The sequence below is a fragment of the Aphidius gifuensis genome, linkage group LG5 (genome assembly GCF_014905175.1).
Source record: "Aphidius gifuensis isolate YNYX2018 linkage group LG5, ASM1490517v1, whole genome shotgun sequence".
Taxonomy (NCBI): Eukaryota; Metazoa; Arthropoda; class Insecta; order Hymenoptera; family Braconidae; genus Aphidius; species Aphidius gifuensis.
Genome location: NC_057792.1, coordinates 15411849 through 15431025, shown reverse-complemented (window position 1 = coordinate 15431025; position 19177 = coordinate 15411849). Strand labels below are relative to the sequence as shown.

Sequence of the window (19177 nt, the reverse complement as noted above, 5' to 3'; positions counted from 1 at the left end):
TTGTAACTTTGTGAAATTGAATCCCAATCAACAATAATGACATTGTAATTATCAACTTCCAAATAATTGTCACGCATATCCATTAACCAACTTTCATTATGTTCATCTCGCCATCCAGGAATTAATAATTTTATTGGAAAAGCCAAATTTATATTTGAGTTTTTTAAATTTTCACCAGATTCATCGAGAGTAAGTGTATATCTATTTTTTGGATTTAAACGTGTATACAAATTTAATTTCAATGAATAAACAATACCAAAGATGTTGACTGGAATAAATAGAAAAAAATATTATTATTAATATAAAAAATTTAATTATTTCATATACTTACTGATGATAGAAACAAAAATTTGTAAGTGCATTTTTAAAAAAATTTATTTATCGAATTATTAATCTATATTATTTAATTTATTAAATTATTTAAGGTGGTAAAAAAATTTTTTTTCTACTTTGAAGTGTTCAATTGTACTTGGCAAACTAAAATAAAACATAAAACATAAAAACATACATGTTATTGAAATTTAATATGCGTCAACAAAACTTTTTTATTTGAAAAATAATAAATAAATGAAAGATTATTTTTTATATCGTATTTTATTGTTTTTTACTTTGATGTTTTATGGACAAGTATTCTTGAAAAAAATTAATTTTTTTTTCTATTTAAAATAAAAATATATTTATGAAGATTTTTTTTTTTGCTATTTTAAAGCGGTTAATGATACTTGTCATATACAATAATGAAATTTTATTATTTTTAATATTTTTATTTTTCACTGTGGAATGTTTCATGGACATATTGTATTGAAAATAATTTTTTTTTATTTTAGCAATCAACATTTTTATTGACTGGAATTTATTTTTTATAAATAAACAAAGTATATTAATATTATTATTAATGTTATTTTGTTTTTCGAAATTTCGAAACAAGACAAAGCTATTGCGGTAAGGTTTTTTTAAATTTTCTTATAAAAAAATCGAGTTCAATTACTCTTTCGTATCATTTAATTGACTAGTGTTACTATCGAGTGATATCTTGCTCATCATATATGTAATACTAAAATAAAGCTAGTTCTTACATATTACAAAATAGATAGTTAATTAATTATCAATATAAATTTGAATCAGCGAAAGAATCTCAATTTGATTTGAAAAAGAATTGCGTAACAAAAAATGGCGTTGATTTTGTTTATCGACAGAGTTAAAATTACCAATATGAAAAACCATAGATGTCGTAAACATGAAATTTTTATTTTTCCCAAATGATTTATCCATGTCATCTTGCATAAACTTTCATAAAATGTCACTTAGAAAATTTTATTAATACTTTTACACTGATTTTATTTATATAAGTCCAATTATTTTGTTATGAAAATAAAAAAAAATCTATCAAAATTACAATTTAAATCTGCATTTAATCACTTCTTCCACTGAAAATAATTTTTTGTAACAAAACACAACAGGTAAATTCCGACTTTCATTTATTTTTCATATCAACAAACAAAAAAAAAAAAAAATAAACTCCTATTATTATCAATCAAATTATTTCAGGTCAAATTGATAAAAAACGTTTTACATTAAAATGCATCAAAATAAATAATAAAAATCCTTTGATATTAATAATAAAAAATAAAAAAATTATCAAGTACAAATAATAGCAAAAAAATTTCATAAATATAATGAATAATCAACAATTGGAATGTTTAATAAAATGGCTAGACACATTTGATCTTGATGTGGGACATTCAACACCAAAAGAAATAAGTGATGGTGTTGCTTTGGCATGTGTACTTGGTGAAATAGCACCAGAATGGTTTACATCAGTCTGGAAATCAAAAATAAAAACAGATGTTGGTACAAATTGGCGTTTACGTGTTAGTAATTTAAAGAAAATAATTGAAGCTGTTATTGAATATTATTCAGAATGTTTAAATCAACCATTATCTGGTTATATAAAACCAGATGCAACAAAAATTGGTGAAAATTGTGATAACAATGAGCTTAGACGTCTTGTACAACTTGTGCTTGGTTGTGCTGTTAATTGTACAAATAAACAACAATATATTACAAAAATAATGGGAATGGAAGAAACAGTACAACAAGCAATAATGCAAAGTATACAAGAGCTAGAAGGTAGTATGCATGGACCAAAATTAAGTCTATGTGGTAGTTTAAATTTTGAATCAATTGATATACCAGATAGCTCACAACAAAGATTAATTGCTGAATTACAAGTAGCTGTTGATTTGAAGGATCAATTGGGACAAAGATGTCATGAGCTTGATCAACAGCTATCATTATTACAAGAAGAACGTGCTGCTCTTATTATTGAAAATAAAAAATTACAAGATAAATTAGAAGAATTTGATAATCCAGATAATTCAGTATCAAGTTTAAAATATTCTGGTTTACGTAAACAAATTGATACATTAAAAGATGATATATATAAAATTGAAATGTCAAGAGATGATTATAGATTAAAAGTTGATTTATTAGAAAAAGAAGTATTTGAATTACAATCAAAACAAGATGAGCTACAAAAAATTGTTGATGAAACAAATAATTTAAAAGATGAAATTGATGCATTACGTGAAACAGCTGATAAAGCAACAAAATATGAACTAACAATTGAATCATATAAAAAAAAAATGGAAGATTTAAGTGATTTAAAAAGACAAGTTAAATTACTTGAAGATAAAAATTTTGAATATATGCAATCAAAAATTGAATATGAAGAAGAAATTAAAAAATCAATTGTTGTTAAAAATCATCTTGAATTATGTAAACAACAACTTGCTGAAGCACAATATAAACTTGATGAACAAACAAATAAATGTGATAAACTTGAATTTGAAGCTAAAAAACTTGAAGCTAAAATGTCATCAGTACAAAGTGAAAAAGAAAGATTAATTATTGAAAGAGATGCATTAAGAGAAACAAATGAAGAATTAAAATGTACACAATTACAAATTGCTGAAAATTCATCAACACCAACAATGATACATGCTGTATCAAATGCTGAATTAATACCACCAGAAATTAAAGAAAAATTATTACGTCTTGAGCATGAAAATAAAATATTAAAGCTAGAACAATCTGGTAATGCTGAAAAATTACCAACAGTACAAGCATTACTTGATGATTCAGAAGAACGTTTAAATACATTAAGAGCACAAAATCGTAAATCAAATCAACGTATTATTGAACTTGAAAATAAATTAGAAGATATTACAGAACAAAAAAATTATGATGATAATAAAATTGATAATATAACATTACAAAATCAAATATTACAATTAAAAAATGAAATTAAATTATTTGACAGTGAAAGAGAACGTTTTACAATACAAATTGATGAAAAAGAATCATCATTATTAATGCTCAAACAAAAAACAACTGTATTACAAGATAGCTTAACAAGAAAAGAATATGAATATGCAACACTTGAAGATCGTTATAAAAGATATATTGAAAAAGCAAAAAGTGTTATTAAAAGTTTAGATCCAAAACAAACTAATTCACCATGTGAAATTATTGTATTGAAAAATCAAATTTCAGAAAATCGAAAAATTAATGAAGATCTTGAAAAAACAATGAGAGAAACAAAAATATTACGTGAAATGGAAGAAAAATTAATGATATCAGCATTTTATAATTTAGGATTTTCATGTCATCGTGATGTTGTTGATCAACGTCTTGCTGCTATTGGTTCTGGTCAGGGTAATTCATTTTTATCAAGACAAAGACAACCATCAGCAAGACGAACAATTCATCCAACATATAATTCAAAGTAAAAAATTATATTACCTTCAAAAAATAAAATAATATATTTATAAAAAAATTAAACAAATCTTGCCTTTGTTATGTATGTAAATAATTAAAAAAAAAAAATTTATTATACAATTCAATTGATAAGACGATATTTAAATATATATCAAGCACAAATGAACAAATTTTTTCGAGTCAAAATATGGCAATATTAAATAATAAAAAAAACTTTATATTATATATCTAAGATGACTATAGAAAAAAAAAAAATACAAGATTTTTTTTTTTCCTTAAATTGAAATAGTATTTTTAATAAATAAATAATTACTGTTAATAAAAAATCATATAAAAAAATAAAATTTTAAAGAACAAACAAAATTGTTGTATAATTTTATTATTTATTATTAATTTTTTTTTCGTACAAATAAATAAAATTTGATATTTATTATTTTCAGGATTTAACAGCATTTTGTGATGCTAAATTTTCTAAAATAATATGACGTTTATCGTGTAAATTATTAACATATTTATTAGCACACGTTGAAAAGACAGTTTGATTATAACTGTATTTTTTAGATTCAGATTTATTTAAATCATCATAAGAACGTTGATAATGAAATACAGCTGTTAATAAATTCCAAATATTAAATTCTGGCCAAAGTACATTTGCAAAATAAATATACGAATGTGATATCTATAAATAACATAACAATAATTAATTATTATCATAATATTAATCTTAAAATTAAATAACCAACCTGCCATAGTAAAAAATCACTGAATCTAACTTCACCAGATGTACGAATTAAAAGATCTGGTGGTGGTGATTGATATGTATACATGCATTTTGTAAAAACATCTTCATCAATATCAGCTGGATTTATTTCTTGTTTACAAACACCATCAGTAAGTGTTTTAATTGTTTCAGTCATTTCATCACGTGCTGTATCAAACAAAATCGAAATCAAATTAACAACAAGTACTTTTGTTGATTATTCAAAATAAAAACACCACTCACATGTATAAGCAAATGCAACATTTAACATTGCTTTATTGTTATCTTTGGTAATTGTCATTGCTTCAGCCATAAGTTTACGTAATCTATCTGGTATTAATGACATATTGCCAACAATATTAACACGTACACCATGTTCCATTAATTTATCTCTGTTGAATTATAAAATTTAACATTAAATACTCCAAAAATATATTGATAATAATAATAAATATTACTTTTCATCCAATAGCCTTTGAAATTTTTCAACAGCCAATTCAATAAGATCATCAACTTCTTTTTTAGTACGTTTAAAATTTTCAATACTAAATGCATAAACAGTTACAATTTTAATTCCCAAATCAAGACACCATTGTAAAGTTTCAGCAAGTTTATCAAAACTGTAAATAAATTATAATATTAATTTATTAATTCATCTTTTTGTTAAATAATTTTTTATTTACCCAGCAGTATGTCCTTGTAAACCAGCAACATTTTTTTTATCAGCATATCTTCTATTACCATCCATAATAAATGCAACATGTTTTGGTACTTTTCCAGTTTTAACAATTTTAACAGCTAACATTTGAAAAAAATTCAATGTTGAATCTCTTATCCACGACATGTTGCTATCAATAAAATATATTCACAGCAATTCACACCAAATAATAGAAAAAAAAAAAAACAGGTGGTTCTCACACACAAAATATCAACACCCAAAAATATAATTTAAAAAAATCACCAAAATAACAACAAATACCTAATTTTAAAATTAAATTTTAATCTAAAATTATTAACAATTATTTTAAACACTCATTATTACAACAATATCAAATTAAATTCATTTATTTTTTTTTTTTGATATTTTCAAGTGCATAAAACAGTGACAGCATGACATGACATCATCATCTGTCTGACAGCTCCACCTAACTGAATAAAAATAAATAAAAACAAATAATTTAGAAAAAAAAAAAAAACTAAATAAATAATTAACTGATTAATATTTTTTTTCACAACAAGTAATATATAATTAAAATAAATTAATTAATATAAAAAATAAAATATTTAAAAAAATTTTCTATATAATTTTTCAGGGTGTTATAAAATTTATCCGCTCCTGACATACCATATTCCGATGGGTTATAAGAGAGTGGGGTTTGAGCCAACGCACCAACGCCAACTTGCCAGTGCTCACTAATACAAATAAAAATATAAAAAAAATATATATATGTGTATACTGTTGATGTGTTTGTGTGTGTATTCTCGAGCCAGCGTCGATTATTCTTTGGACATTTTTCATTCGACATGTATTTATAAAATTTCTAAATATTATTTATGTACATTAATTAGTACATAATAATATGAAGTATGTGCTGTCACTTTGTTAATAAATAAATAATGATTTTTAATAATAATACAGTTAATAATTTGTGGTTTAAAAATTATTTATAGTGGGGGATATATATTTATTTTTATGAGGTTAAATAGAACTATTTTTTTCACCGTATTTTTTTGTGTTAATAAAGAGCATGCGTATGCGTTGTGCGGTCTAACGAGAGAAAAAGAAATTAAATAGAGAAAAAAAAAAAACGAGAGAGAGAAAAAAATAAAAATGAAAACTCCAAGTGTGTAATATTAACACTATGACTCGTAAAAAATTATATTATTAGTGTGTGAAAAAAATAGTTTATTTTTTTAAATATTAATTAATTGTTAAAATGGCGCTTAGTTTAACGAGAAATGAAAATATTATTGAGCCAGGTAATATATAAAATTTCTTTTTTTTTTTTTATTATTATGTGTGAATGGTTGACGGAGTCAGTTGAAGCATTGAGCATGTGAATTTGTGTGAGTACTAACCCAGCGTTCTTTTTCATATATTTTTGTTGTTTTTTTTTTTAGAGCTGTACTTTTTGATCGCTAAATTTCTTGATGCTGGACCACTTCGCCAAACTGCTGAAGTGAGTAAATCAATATTCGAAAATTAAATTATTATTTACTTTTTTTTTTACAAACAAAAAATAACAATATTTATTGTGTAATTCTCAGGTTCTTAAGCGGGAATTGGAAAAAGCTAAGGTAAGAATTTCTGGTTGACGTTTTTACCGGGCTCCACATGTTTTACACGTGCTTGTCAAAACATTAAAAAAAAAATTTCAATGTCAATGACATTGTTGTTTATTATCATCAACAATACGTAAAAAAAAAATTTTTTTTTCCATAGAAAAAAAATTTTTTTTCATTTTATATTTTCATTTTTTATTCATCCCTTAAATTTTTAATTAATTAATATTTTTAATTATGTTTATAATTTTTATTTAGATACTTCCACAACGATTAGATTGGCAATCTAATTATCATAATCAAAGTTTTGAGGAATTGGTAAGCAACCATTTTGTACTATATATTTTTATAATATTAAATGAGATTATTGATGATTTACGAGGAGAAAAAAGTTTTTATTAATAATTTGAGATATAGGTGGTTGTTTGCGACCCACCGAGATGAAATCGATTTATTCTTTTGTTTACATCTGACTTGACTGAAATTAAATATCTCTCTCTCTTTCTCCCTGAAATTGTTGCCAAGCCTTTTATATCGTTCTCTCTTTTGTCTCCCTCTCTTCTTGTTACACTGCAAGGTTTTTTATTTTCCCTTTTTTTTTTTTTATGCTAACGCCATCTTGTGAGCCAATCAATGTGTTGGACTGTGTATGTATATTTGTTGGATGACACATGTGTTGCACAAAACATCATGGCATTGGTCGATAATTTTATTTTGAATTTTCATTGGCTCTTGTTGAGCACTACTTTATTTGGTATCGCTAAATACGCGGGAAAATTTATATTTAATAAAAAAACAAACACAATGTTTTTTAATTTTGATAAATATCTATAATTTTTAGGAAAGAAAATATCCACATATAAGCGCAAATCATTTATTACAAATATGCACAAGAATTGGACCAATTTTGGAAAAAGAAATTCCACCATGTGTACCTGGAGCAATATCACTTCTTGGAGCTGGAAAACAATCACTTTTACGTACAAAAGAAGGTAGTTTAATAATAAGAGTATTTTAAATAAATTTATATAGTATATATTTAATATTTAACTTGATAATATTTTGTATAATTTATTTAGATTTATCAAAATACCGAAGAAGCATAGTTTCATATTCAAATCGTTTGGGTGGTCAGCCAATTTTAGAACCAGCTGATATTATAAAACCTCATAATATTGTACAGGCAATACAAGGTCGTGAAAATTCTGGACCAATTAGTCGTCGTGAAGCAATACCAACAAGTTTTTATTCACGAATGCAATTATATCGTCATACACTTGGTCATTTATCAGCAGTATATTGTATTCTTTATGATAGAACTGGTAAATATGTTATAACTGGTGCTGATGATTTACTTGTTAAAGTATGGAGTACATTGGATGGTCGTTTATTAGCAACATTTCGTGGTGCATCAGCTGAAATAATGGATATTGCTGTTAATTTTGATAATTCATTATTAGCTGCTGGTAGTCTTGATAGAATAATACGTGTTTGGTGTTTTCAAACAATGTCACCAATAGCTGTATTATCTGGTCATTCTGGTAAAATAACATCTGTTAATTTTTGTCCAATATCATGTAGTGGTAATGTATATTATTTGGTGTCAACAAGTACTGATGGTTCAGTTGCATTTTGGTCACATATTAAAAAACAAAATGAACGTGCTGTATTTCAACCAAAACCAATACAATATCATGAAAAAATGCGTCCAGGACAAGCACAAATGATATGTGCATCATTTAGTCCTGGTGGTGCATTTATGGCAGCTGGTTCAGCTGATCATCATGTACGTGTTTATGCAATGCTTGGTGAAGAAGGACCAAGAAGAGTACTTGAAGTTGAAGCACATACTGATACTGTTGATAGTATACAATGGGCACATAATGGTTTAAAATTTATATCTGGATCAAAAGATGGTACAGCAAATGTATGGCAATTTAAAAATCAACAATGGATACATAAACGTTTATCAATGACAACAAAATTACCAAATGAACAAACAAATGATGATGATAATAAACAACAAAAACCAAAAGTAACAATGGTCAGTTGGGATTTAAGTGATGAATGGGTTATAACAGCTGTTAATGATAGTTTATTAAAAGTATGGAATGCTAAAAATGGTGAATTAGTTAAAGTATTACGTGGACATAAAGATGAAGTATTTGTATTAGAATCACATCCAATTGATCCACGTATAATATTAAGTGCTGGTCATGATGGACAATTAATGATATGGGATGTATTATTATCAGAACCAATAGCATGTTTTCAAAATTTCATTGAAGGACAAGGTTGTGGTGCAATATTTGATGCAAAATGGTCACCAGATGGTACACTATTATCAGCAACTGATTCACATGGCCATTTATTAATGTATGGCTTAGGTACAATTATAAATGATAAATTAAAATTAATACCAAAAGAATTATTTTTTCATACTGATTATCGTCCATTAATACGTGATTCAAATAATTATGTATTAGATGAACAAACACAAACAGCACCACATTTAATGCCACCACCATTTTTAGTTGATGTTGATGGTAATCCATATCCACCATTATTACAACGTATTGTACCTGGTAGAGAAAGATGTCGTGGTGAACAATTAGTACCAAATATTGCTGTTGGTGCAAGTGGTATGCAAGAAGTTATTGAAGGTATACCAGATCGTGGACCACGTTCAGATATTGATAGATTAATTGAAGCACTAGCACAAAGACGTAATATACCAGGACATGAAAATGATGGTGATGATACTAGTAATCGTGATGATAATGAACAATTAAATATACGTCAAATATCATCACCAAGAGCAAGTCGTCCTGGTTTAAGACGTGATGGTGATGTTGAAGGTGTTAGACAAAGTGTTGGTAATTGGCAACGTGATAATACAACACCATGGAATAAACCAATACTTGTTAAAACAATAAATCCAGCAATACAATTAACACAATTAAAATTATTACATTCAATGGCAACAAATGAATTAGATATATGGAAAAAAGAAATGAAAAAATCAATAGAATTAAAATATACAAATAATAATGATAATAATATTAATAATAAACGTTCATCAAATAGTAAACGTAAAAATCATGGTATTAGACATGGTTATAGAACACGAGCAACACGTGATAATGATGATACTGATAATGATAATGATAATCAATTAAGTGAAAGTTCAATGAGTAATAATAGTAATGATTCAACAGCAAATGAAGAAGATATGAGTTCTGATAGTACATCATCTGAATCAAGTAGTGAATATTCAGATTGGATTGCTGATCGTGGATTAAATTTAGAACCACCAAAAAGAAGTAAAAGAAAACCAGTTAAAAAACGTTCATCAACACCACCAGAATCAGATAATAGTAATGATAATAATAATCATCCGTGTCGTCGTAGTCAAAGACCTAAAAAAAAAATAATAACAGTACCAAATGGTATTGGTGAAGTACCAGAACAATTTAGACCATCTGAATGGTTAACTGAAGTTATACCACGTAAAGCACCATATTATCCACAAATGGGTGATGAAATTGTTTATTTTCGTCAAGGGCATAAATTTTATATTGATGCTGTTAAAAATAAAAAAGTATATGAACTTGGACAACGTTTTGAACCATGGAATAAAATTAAATTAAAACCACAAGAATATGTTAAAGTTGTTGGTATTAAATATGAAATACGTCCACCAAGATTATGTTGTTTAAAATTAGCATTAATGGATGATGATGGTTGTTTAACTGGTTCAAATTTTACAATTAAATATCATGATATGGCTGATGTGCTAGATTTTTTAGTATTACGTCAAACATTTGAAACTGCATTACAAAGAAGTTGGTCTGAGGGTGATAGATTTCGTTGTATGATTGATGATGGTTGGTGGATGGGTATTATTGAATCAGTTGAACCACTTGATGATGAATTTACAGAATCATATTTTATGTGTTTTCGTGTTAGATGGGATAATGGTGAATATGAAAAAATGAGCCCATGGGATTTAGAACCAATTGATCAAGATAGATTACCAAATGAAATTGGTGGTGCTGTACCTGTATCATCTGAAGAAATACAAGCAACATTATATCAACCACAATCTGAAGAATGGCCAATGGGTGATAGAGAAGCAACATGTCGTAGAATATCACGTGGTATTGATCAAGTTATGACACTTGCTATTGCTGAACCATTTATAACACCAGTTGATTTAAATATATATCCTGGTTATGCATTTGTTGTTGAATACCCAATTGATTTATCAACAATAAAAGCTAGATTAGAAAATCATTTTTATCGTAGAATAACATCAGCACAATTTGATGTTAGATATTTAGCAACAAATGCTGAACAATTTAATGAATCACATAGTCAAATTGTTAAAGCAGCTAGAATTGTTACTGATTTATGCTTAAGAATTATTAAAGAAACAACTGAAATTGATGTACCAGCTGTTTATCATCAATTAATGGATACATATCAATCATCTGATTCTGAACTTGATGTTGTTGATGATCATTCAAAACCATCAACAAGTAGACAACGTAGTTCATCTGGACGTTGTCTTAGATCACAAAAAGAACCATTTAATTGGAAAGTATCATGTAGAAAATTATTAGAAACATTATGGCAATGTGAAGATTCAATTCCATTTAGAGAACCAGTTGATAGATTAGAACACCCTGATTATTATCAAGTTATTGATACACCAATGGATTTACGTACTGTTAAAGAAGACATGTTGGGTGATAATTATGAAACACCATTGGAATTTGCCAAAGATATGAAATTAATATTTACCAATAGTAAATGTTACAATACAAATAAACGTTCAAAGGTAAATTTTCATTATTTAACTAATTACATTATCATTTATTTATTTATTTATTTATTTTATTATTTTAGATATATTTAATGACAATAAGATTGTCAGGATTATTTGATGAACATATGAAAATGATTATAAGTGAATGGAAATCAGCACAGAGAAGTAGTGAAAATGCCAAATCGAAAAGTAAAACGAAAGCAAATGGAAATACACGTCAATCTAAAAATCAACGATTAACAAATGGTGGTGCAGGTGAATACTTATTAATTTTTTATTTTATTTCTTAAAATTATGTTTATTAAATTTTTATAAATTTTATTTATATTTCTTTTTTTGTTTCAATTAAAAATAGGCCCATCTACAGCAAATGACATTGACAGTAGTAGTGATGAAGAAGAAATTATTATAGCTGCACTCGATGATGAAGATGATGATGACAATGATGGCCAATCAGCATTAACCGAACAAATACTACCAAATATCAATGATCCAGGTAAATTATATAAAAATTTATTTATCAACATAAATATAATTTGAAAAAAAAAATAAAATAAATATTAATATATAATTATCAATAATAATTTTAGGTCCATCGAGAATAACAAATGGTCATGTTAAAACACCTATTAAAACACCTATTAAAACACCAGGACGTTCAACACGTTCACAGACAAGTAAAAATCCAACACCTAAAAAATTACAAGAAATGAATAGTGATTTGAGTGAATCAGAAGCATCACTTGAAAGTGAAAGTAGTGATAGTGCACCAGCAAGACGTAAACCAGTACAACGTAAAAGAAAAACATCAATGACAAGTGATGATAATGCTAGTGATGATTCTGGTGATAGTTATAAACCAAGTTGTCGTGGTAAACAAACTCGTAAAAATCGTGCTAAAAATAGTAAAAAAGGTAAAATAAATAAAGTTAAAAAATCATTTGTCGTTAATGAGGAAGAAGATGATGAAGAAGAAGAAGAAGAGGAAGAAGATGAAGAACATTTAATTGATCCAGAGCATACTGATGATGAGGATGATGATGATAGTGAAGAAGAAATTATGAAAAAACGTAAACCACCAACAAGAAGTAAAAAAATTCCAGTAAAAAAAGATCGTTTACCACGTTCAATATCAGACAATGATAATAGTGATGATGAAACATCTGATAGTGATGATGATGATGACGATGATGAAGATGACAATGATAATAATATTAAAAATAATAATATAAAAAATTCATTACAAGATGTACAAGATTCAAATAGTAATGATTCAATGCTTAATGATAGAATGAGAAGATCACAAAATCAAAATCGTGTTGTTTATGGTGATTCTGATGCTAGTGAAGAAATTCAACATTCAAGACGTAATTGTAAAAGACCAAGATACAATGAAGAAAGTGAAGACAGTGAAAATGCACCAGTTAGAAATCGTCGACAAGTTAAAAGACGTTATTATGCTGAAGAAAGTGATGAAAGTATACCTGAACCAGGCATAAGTATAAGTAGTCGTGGAAGAGTTCGTAAATTAACACCTCGTGCACGTGCTTTTTTACTTGAATCACCACCTTAACAGCCTTTGATTTTAATATTAAAAAAAAGTTACCTGTAAATATATTTATCATTATTATATCATTTTACAAAAATATCGTAATTTTATTTTTTAAAAATAATTGGAATTTTTTGTCATAAGTTTTTTTTTTTTTCTTCTTTTAGTAAACAAAATTAATTAAAATAGTTTTTTTTTTTTGTTTTAAAAACAATATTTGTTAAACAAAGAAGAAGAAGGAATTGTTATTTAATAATCTAATTGTAATTTTTATGGTTTATTAAGAATAATTCAATTGTAAAAATTGTTTCGTTACAGCCACAAGTGCAAAACACATTCATTATTCATAGAATAAACACTAATTTATTATTATTATTTCTTTTTTTTTTGTCATTAAAATAATCATTGGTTAATAGTTTCAATATAATTATTTTATTTATTCATTTTTTTTTCATATTAATTTAGTGATGATTTTTTTTCACTAAATAAATTACTTGTAGTTTTAATTTACTGGTTAAACACTGCCAATGATATTACATTACCCAATTTTATCAATTTTTCTTTTTTATTATAAAAAATTGATAATACGATGATATTTAAAAAAAAATTAAATTATTAATTTTTTTCCTAACAGTTAGTTTTTTTTTTCATTTATAAAATTTAAAAAAAAATTATAACAAATCATTTGGACATGAATAAAGAATTTTAAATAAAAAAAAATAAAATATAATAATAATACCTCATTTTAAGTTACAAGACAATTAAAATAGATATCATAATTATTTGTGCACTTATTTATTTATTATAAACAATGATAATTGACAGCTTGATAATCGTGAAAAACGAGGCAGTGCCTTTAACAACAATATTACTGAAAGACAAAGTGTTTTTTTTTTTTTTTTTCGTTTTTCATTAATATAATTAAATTAACGAAACAATTGTATAATTATTGTAGAAATAGAAAATTTTAAAAGGGAAAAAAAAAAAACATTTCTGACGATTGAAATGATTAGTTTTAATTATGATAATAATATTTTCAATTTTCTCGTTAGTCTCAATAAGAGTCAATGCACATAATTAAGAAAAAAAAAAAATAGACTAATTAATCATAATGATTAAGTGAAAAAAAATCTGTGTCTGTCCACTGCGTTGTTTAAGTCTTGACTGTCTTAAGCCATTGTGATATTAGCTTTTTAAGAACATGTGGTCAAGGTATATAAATTAAATGAAACAAAATATTCAAGCTCATATTTTTGTAAAGCTTCAATAACAATAAGTAACAATATATATTATAATAAATAGATTAAATAACGAAAAAAGAAAAAAAAAAAAAACAAACGAAATTGTTCAATAATTAAAATATTACCTGTAATTTATAATAATTTGTGAGTGTGTTAATTGAAAATTTAGTGAAATCATTAGTCGATCCTTAATTTAATTTTAAAAAACAACTGTGTGCGTTAAGGGTATTTTAAAAACATAAAAAAATTTAAGTAAAAATATTAAATTTGTTATTAAATTAAATTGAGCAGGCAAACTAAATAAAAATTAAATTAAAAAAAACGAAAAATTTTTATTTTATTTATCTAACATCCGTGAATTAATTATGTGATTTTTGGTCTTCAAATTACTTGACAATTGTAATCCAAACATGGTATTTTTTTATAGTCGTCAACAACAACAAATATGACGTTGAAAATGGCTATCGAACGCTCATAGTTCAGAGCCCTGAATTTAAAAACCCTTTACAACCTTTTCTGTCTCTTTAAAAATTCCCATATTTTTTTCTAAACGCCTTGAATGCCTATGCAATAATTTTTTTTTAACAGTTATCACAGTTAAAAAAAAAGCCTTGACAAATTTGAATAATAAAAACCACTTGTTGCACCAATTTTTGCGTTTTTTAAAGATTTCAATTATTAGTTTTTCTAGCTAACCCTAGATAAGTGACCAATTTTGAGCCACCTGAGCTATTTTCAGCCATCATCATTCAATAGTAGATTAGTAGTATTATGATTATTATGATTATGCTGTTGTTGTGGTGCTACTGCTGTGTGTTCAGTTTCCTCATAGGGTTTAAAAATCACGAAAAAATAATCGGGGAACAGAATTTACAAAGAGGTATTCGAAATGTTTCATTTGGCGGGTATTTCAAACTTGATAAAAGAAGAACATAAGAGTTGATTAATTTATTTATTCTACTAAGCCGAATGATTATATAAAAAAAAAAAAAATCTATTGTTGCAAATAGCTTAATTGAAAAAAAATAGTTGAAATAATTTGGCTGATAAAGGAAAATTGTCTAAATTGGTCATTTTTATTTCTGAGTTAATACCAGCTATTTATTTAATTAATTATTTAATATTTTAAAATTTGAATTACATAATTTTTAATAATCTATAAAAAAACAATTATATTTTCATTGTCAATTTTTGTTATTTAAACATAAAATATTACAAAAATTTATTAATTAATTTGACGTATTTTTTTTTTGTATTATGAATATTATTTTTATAAAAATAAAAAACTGACAATAATAACAAAAATATCAATAATTTAGCTTTAATATTAACTTGTAAAATGGAAAATTTTTATTTTTCCGTGCGTCACATATCTGATAAATTTATTTTTAATATGACAATATGACAAAAATAATGTAATAATAAAAAAAAATATATATAAAGTTTTTATTGATTTGTTTTTGACACTCAATAAAAAAACATATTTTTATGTTTTAGTGAGTTGTCAACTGATAAGATTTTTGGTATAAATTGAGGTGTAAAATATCCTAAACTTTATTAGAAAACTAAAACTGTCAGCGAGTGAATTGCGTTGCGTTGAAGAAATTGACTGCGGAAATATGAAGAAGCCAGTATCCGTAATTTTTTTACTTGTGTTTTTATTGAGTGGCCGTGTTTTTGGTAAGTAATTAACGAAATAATTATCTATAATATTTTTTTTTAAATATAAAATAGATTCTTTTTTTGTTTTTAAATTTAAAATTGTTAATACAAAATTTTCAACTGAATAAAAAATATCATTAATTATATAATAGTTATTTAAAGTTATTAATTTGTTCATAATTGATAAAAATAATGTTCAATTTTTAAAGAAGAGTAATTATATTTCTCTTTTTTTTTATTTAACAGCTGGCAATCCACCATTTTCTACTGGTTATAACGTTTCTGATACTTGTCAAACACCTGTTTGTCATAATGTTGGTAAGAAAAAAAAAATTTTTATGGTCATTATCTATTTTTAAATTCCACAGTCAATAATAAAACTATTTTATTAGTTTTTATTTTTAAAACTAAATCGACATTAAATGATATTTAATATATTTCTACAAAACTGATAAAAATAATGTTTTTTTTTTATTTGTATGTTTATAGCTTCACGACTATTGCATGACATGGATCCAAATGTTAATCCTTGCGATGACTTTTATAAATTTACCTGTGGACGTTATTTAAATTCTACTGTATTAATTGACAATCTGAATTACACAGATAAATTTACTGAATTAAGAAGAAAGGTTTATGAAAATATTACCATGTTACTTGAACAAAATAGTTCAATAAATGAGTTTAAATATTTGAAGCTTGCCAGGACTTTATACAATACATGTAAAAATAAAAAAAATACTATATGGAAATTTAAGAAAGCTATTAAAAACTGGCCTGTCCTTAGAAGATCTCAATGGAATAAACGGTCACTTCGATTTAATAAAACCACATTCAAAGTTGGTAATACAACACAATGGAAAAATTATTTCTTTGAATTTTACTCTGTTGGCGATGGTAGTTTAATCGTTTTGGAGCCGTATAAATCTACATTACGTGAAGAAGATTTAGTTCAAGGTCTCAACAACACTAATGTAAAAAAATACTACGATAGTATGGTTTTGAAATTGAACTAGCTCGTGCAAGAATTCTAACAGATAGTGTTCGAATGACACTCAGTCAATTAATGAATAATTGTTCTTTTTTCGATTGGCAAGAATATATCAGTTATCTTCGTGATTCTCCAGTTAATTCATCAACAACTATTATTATCACTAATTTTAGTTACATAAAAAAATTGCAGTATTTGTTAAATTCAACAAAAACCATTAAAAAAATTATAGCTAATTACGTCATATGGAAACATGCTGAAGACAATTTACGAACTGCTCGTGATTTAGAAAATCAAAATTGTCTTGATATTGTTTTATCCAAACTACCAATTGCAGTGGGAGCTATTTATTTTCAAAATTATAATCATACTAAGATCAGAAATGTCGCCACTGAAATTGGCAATATGACTATCAATATCAAACTAAATATTTTTAGCATGATTATGAATGCTACTTGGATTGATGACGACACAAAGATTTATATGTTAAGAAAACATAGGTCATCCCAGCATGTAATTGGATATATAAATGAATTTACTAATAACTCGAAAATTAATGAATTTTATGAAAATTTGGAATTATTTGATAATGAGAATTTGAATGATGCAATGCAACGGATAAAATTATTTAAAAAAAAAAAACAATTTCTAAATAGTATCGATATTGATTGGAGTAGTATTGTATCGAAATTTTATGCAACTGATACATTTTTCCGGCATGATTTAAATTTAATAAGTAAATATTTTTTTTTTTTTTGATATATATAATTTTTTTTTTTAATATATAAATTAAATATAGGTCGAAAAATATACTGCCACTTTTAAAATACAGCGCTTTCTTTTTTTTTTTTTTTGACTATGGCAATGACATTTAATAAATTTATTTAAATTATCAAAAATGTAATTAATTTGTTTCAGTTATTTCATATGTAGTGCTTCAAAGTGATTTTTTCGATGTTGAACAACCAAACTACATGAACTATGGTGCTCTGGGCACTATGATAGGGCACGAAATGACACATGGTTTTGATATTAATGGAATGAATTATGATTTATACGGTCAGTGGGATGATTCACTGTGGACATCACTTTCAAAAAACAATTTTTATAACATGTCCAAATGCATCATTGAACAATATAACAATTTCACAGTCCCAGAAGTTGGATTAAATGTAATTATTTATTATTACAAGACAATTTCGTTTATTTTTTTCTCAAGTATAATTATTATTTATTAATTTTCAATTATTTTCAAGGTAAATGGAACTATTACTCAAAGTGAAACCATTGCAGATAACAGTGGAATAAAAGCTGCTTATCGAGCTTATGAAAGATCATTAAATAATGATAAAAAACTTCCTGGTTTGATGTACACTCCAAAACAGTTATTTTGGATAAGTTATGCAAATACACGGTGTGAAATATATACAAATGAATTTTTAAAGAATAATTATCTTTCTAATGTACATCCACCATCTAAATTTCGAGTAATTGGTACATTATCTAATATGCCAGAGTTTACAAAAGATTTTAGCTGTCCATCTGGATCCAACATGAATCCAACTAAAAAATGTTCTGTTTGGTAAAAAATTTATGTAAAAATATTATATTTATCACTCTTCTTGAAATATATATGTAATGATTTTGTTATTTATAATAAATTTAAAAATTAACTATTACAATTAAAATAAAAAACAAAATAAATAAATAATGTAAAAATCATGAATTTATTTATCAAAAATTAACTTCTTGCTCTTGCCCCTGACAAAACCCATGCATGTTTCGAGTTGCCAGAGTAGTCTCGTCAGTTTTAGCTTCAACGTCATATCATTCAACAAGTTCAACTATCTTCTATCAGGAACATAAAATAACCGAGGAAGTATATTCAGTGATCACTGCAGTGCCTGAATTATTAAATTGTCTAGGATCTAAGCTATATAAGGAAAAAAAATGGGAATTTTTGAAATGGTCAAAGGGGAGTAGGGGGTAAATTTTAATTGTTTTTAATTCTTTTGATTATGAAAAAATTGAGCTATCCACATAATTTTTTTTTAATACATTGTTGAGGATCTAAGCTACA

General features: G+C 25.6%; 4 protein-coding genes across 5 annotated transcripts; 3 read left to right on the top strand and 1 right to left on the bottom strand.

Moving 5' to 3' along the window:
• Positions 1 to 1243: 1243 nt before the first annotated feature.
• LOC122857833 (protein Hook homolog 3) lies at positions 1244 to 4143 on the top strand. Its single transcript, XM_044160244.1, has 2 exons — positions 1244 to 1460; positions 1549 to 4143. Exon 2 carries the CDS (start codon positions 1677 to 1679, stop codon positions 3789 to 3791), a length of 2115 nt encoding a protein of 704 aa, XP_044016179.1. The 5' UTR covers positions 1244 to 1460; positions 1549 to 1676; the 3' UTR covers positions 3792 to 4143.
• Positions 4144 to 5430, bottom strand: LOC122857831 (dehydrodolichyl diphosphate synthase complex subunit DHDDS). The gene is made up of 5 exons (XM_044160243.1): positions 5224 to 5430; positions 4999 to 5160; positions 4784 to 4932; positions 4524 to 4708; positions 4144 to 4459 (listed from the first exon to the last, which is right to left on the bottom strand). Exons 1-5 carry the CDS (start codon positions 5382 to 5384, stop codon positions 4217 to 4219), a joined length of 900 nt encoding a protein of 299 aa, XP_044016178.1. The 5' UTR covers positions 5385 to 5430; the 3' UTR covers positions 4144 to 4216.
• A 609-nt stretch (positions 5431 to 6039) lies between these two features.
• Positions 6040 to 14133, top strand: LOC122857830 (bromodomain and WD repeat-containing protein 3). Of its 2 annotated transcripts, XM_044160241.1 has the most exons (9): positions 6040 to 6520; positions 6662 to 6720; positions 6809 to 6838; positions 7082 to 7141; positions 7665 to 7815; positions 7903 to 11666; positions 11735 to 11909; positions 12010 to 12150; positions 12245 to 14133. In XM_044160241.1, the coding sequence occupies exons 1-9, from the start codon at positions 6478 to 6480 to the stop codon at positions 13225 to 13227; spliced, it is 5406 nt and encodes a 1801-aa protein (XP_044016176.1). In that variant the 5' UTR covers positions 6040 to 6477; the 3' UTR covers positions 13228 to 14133. The 2 variants fall into 2 exon arrangements, with proteins under 2 accessions (XP_044016176.1, XP_044016177.1); XM_044160242.1 differs by lacking the exons at positions 6040 to 6520; positions 6662 to 6720; positions 6809 to 6838 and having other exon boundaries at positions 7087 to 7470; positions 12245 to 13296.
• Positions 14134 to 16021: 1888 nt separating this feature from the next.
• Positions 16022 to 18683, top strand: LOC122856479 (neprilysin-2-like). The gene is made up of 6 exons (XM_044158151.1): positions 16022 to 16124; positions 16353 to 16424; positions 16596 to 17063; positions 18031 to 18156; positions 18250 to 18269; positions 18354 to 18683. Exons 1-6 carry the CDS (start codon positions 16064 to 16066, stop codon positions 18681 to 18683), a joined length of 1077 nt encoding a protein of 358 aa, XP_044014086.1. The 5' UTR covers positions 16022 to 16063.
• Positions 18684 to 19177: the final 494 nt, after the last annotated feature.

What these genes read in the sequence shown, in the direction of transcription:
- LOC122857830 (XM_044160241.1), top strand. Translation starts at nt 6,478, where the DNA reads ATGGCGCTTAGTTTAACGAGAAATGAAAATATTATTGAGCCAG. An exon ending in TGAAAATATTATTGAGCCAG is followed by an intron (nt 6,521 to 6,661) that starts GTAATATATAAA and finishes TTTTTTTTTTAG; the next exon opens with AGCTGTACTTTTTGATCGCT. An exon ending in ATTAACAAATGGTGGTGCAG is followed by an intron (nt 11,910 to 12,009) that starts GTGAATACTTAT and finishes AATTAAAAATAG; the next exon opens with GCCCATCTACAGCAAATGAC.
- LOC122856479 (XM_044158151.1), top strand. Translation starts at nt 16,064, where the DNA reads ATGAAGAAGCCAGTATCCGTAATTTTTTTACTTGTGTTTTTATTGAGT. An exon ending in ATTGAGTGGCCGTGTTTTTG is followed by an intron (nt 16,125 to 16,352) that starts GTAAGTAATTAA and finishes TTTATTTAACAG; the next exon opens with CTGGCAATCCACCATTTTCT. An exon ending in TCCCAGAAGTTGGATTAAAT is followed by an intron (nt 18,270 to 18,353) that starts GTAATTATTTAT and finishes ATTATTTTCAAG; the next exon opens with GTAAATGGAACTATTACTCA.
- LOC122857831 (XM_044160243.1), bottom strand. Translation starts at nt 5,384, where the DNA reads ATGTCGTGGATAAGAGATTCAACATTGAATTTTTTTCAAATGTTAGCT. An exon ending in CAAAGGCTATTGGATGAAAA is followed by an intron (nt 4,933 to 4,998) that starts GTAATATTTATT and finishes ATAATTCAACAG; the next exon opens with AGATAAATTAATGGAACATG. An exon ending in TGTTGCATTTGCTTATACAT is followed by an intron (nt 4,709 to 4,783) that starts GTGAGTGGTGTT and finishes TGTTTGATACAG; the next exon opens with CACGTGATGAAATGACTGAA.
- LOC122857833 (XM_044160244.1), top strand. Translation starts at nt 1,677, where the DNA reads ATGAATAATCAACAATTGGAATGTTTAATAAAATGGCTAGACACATTT.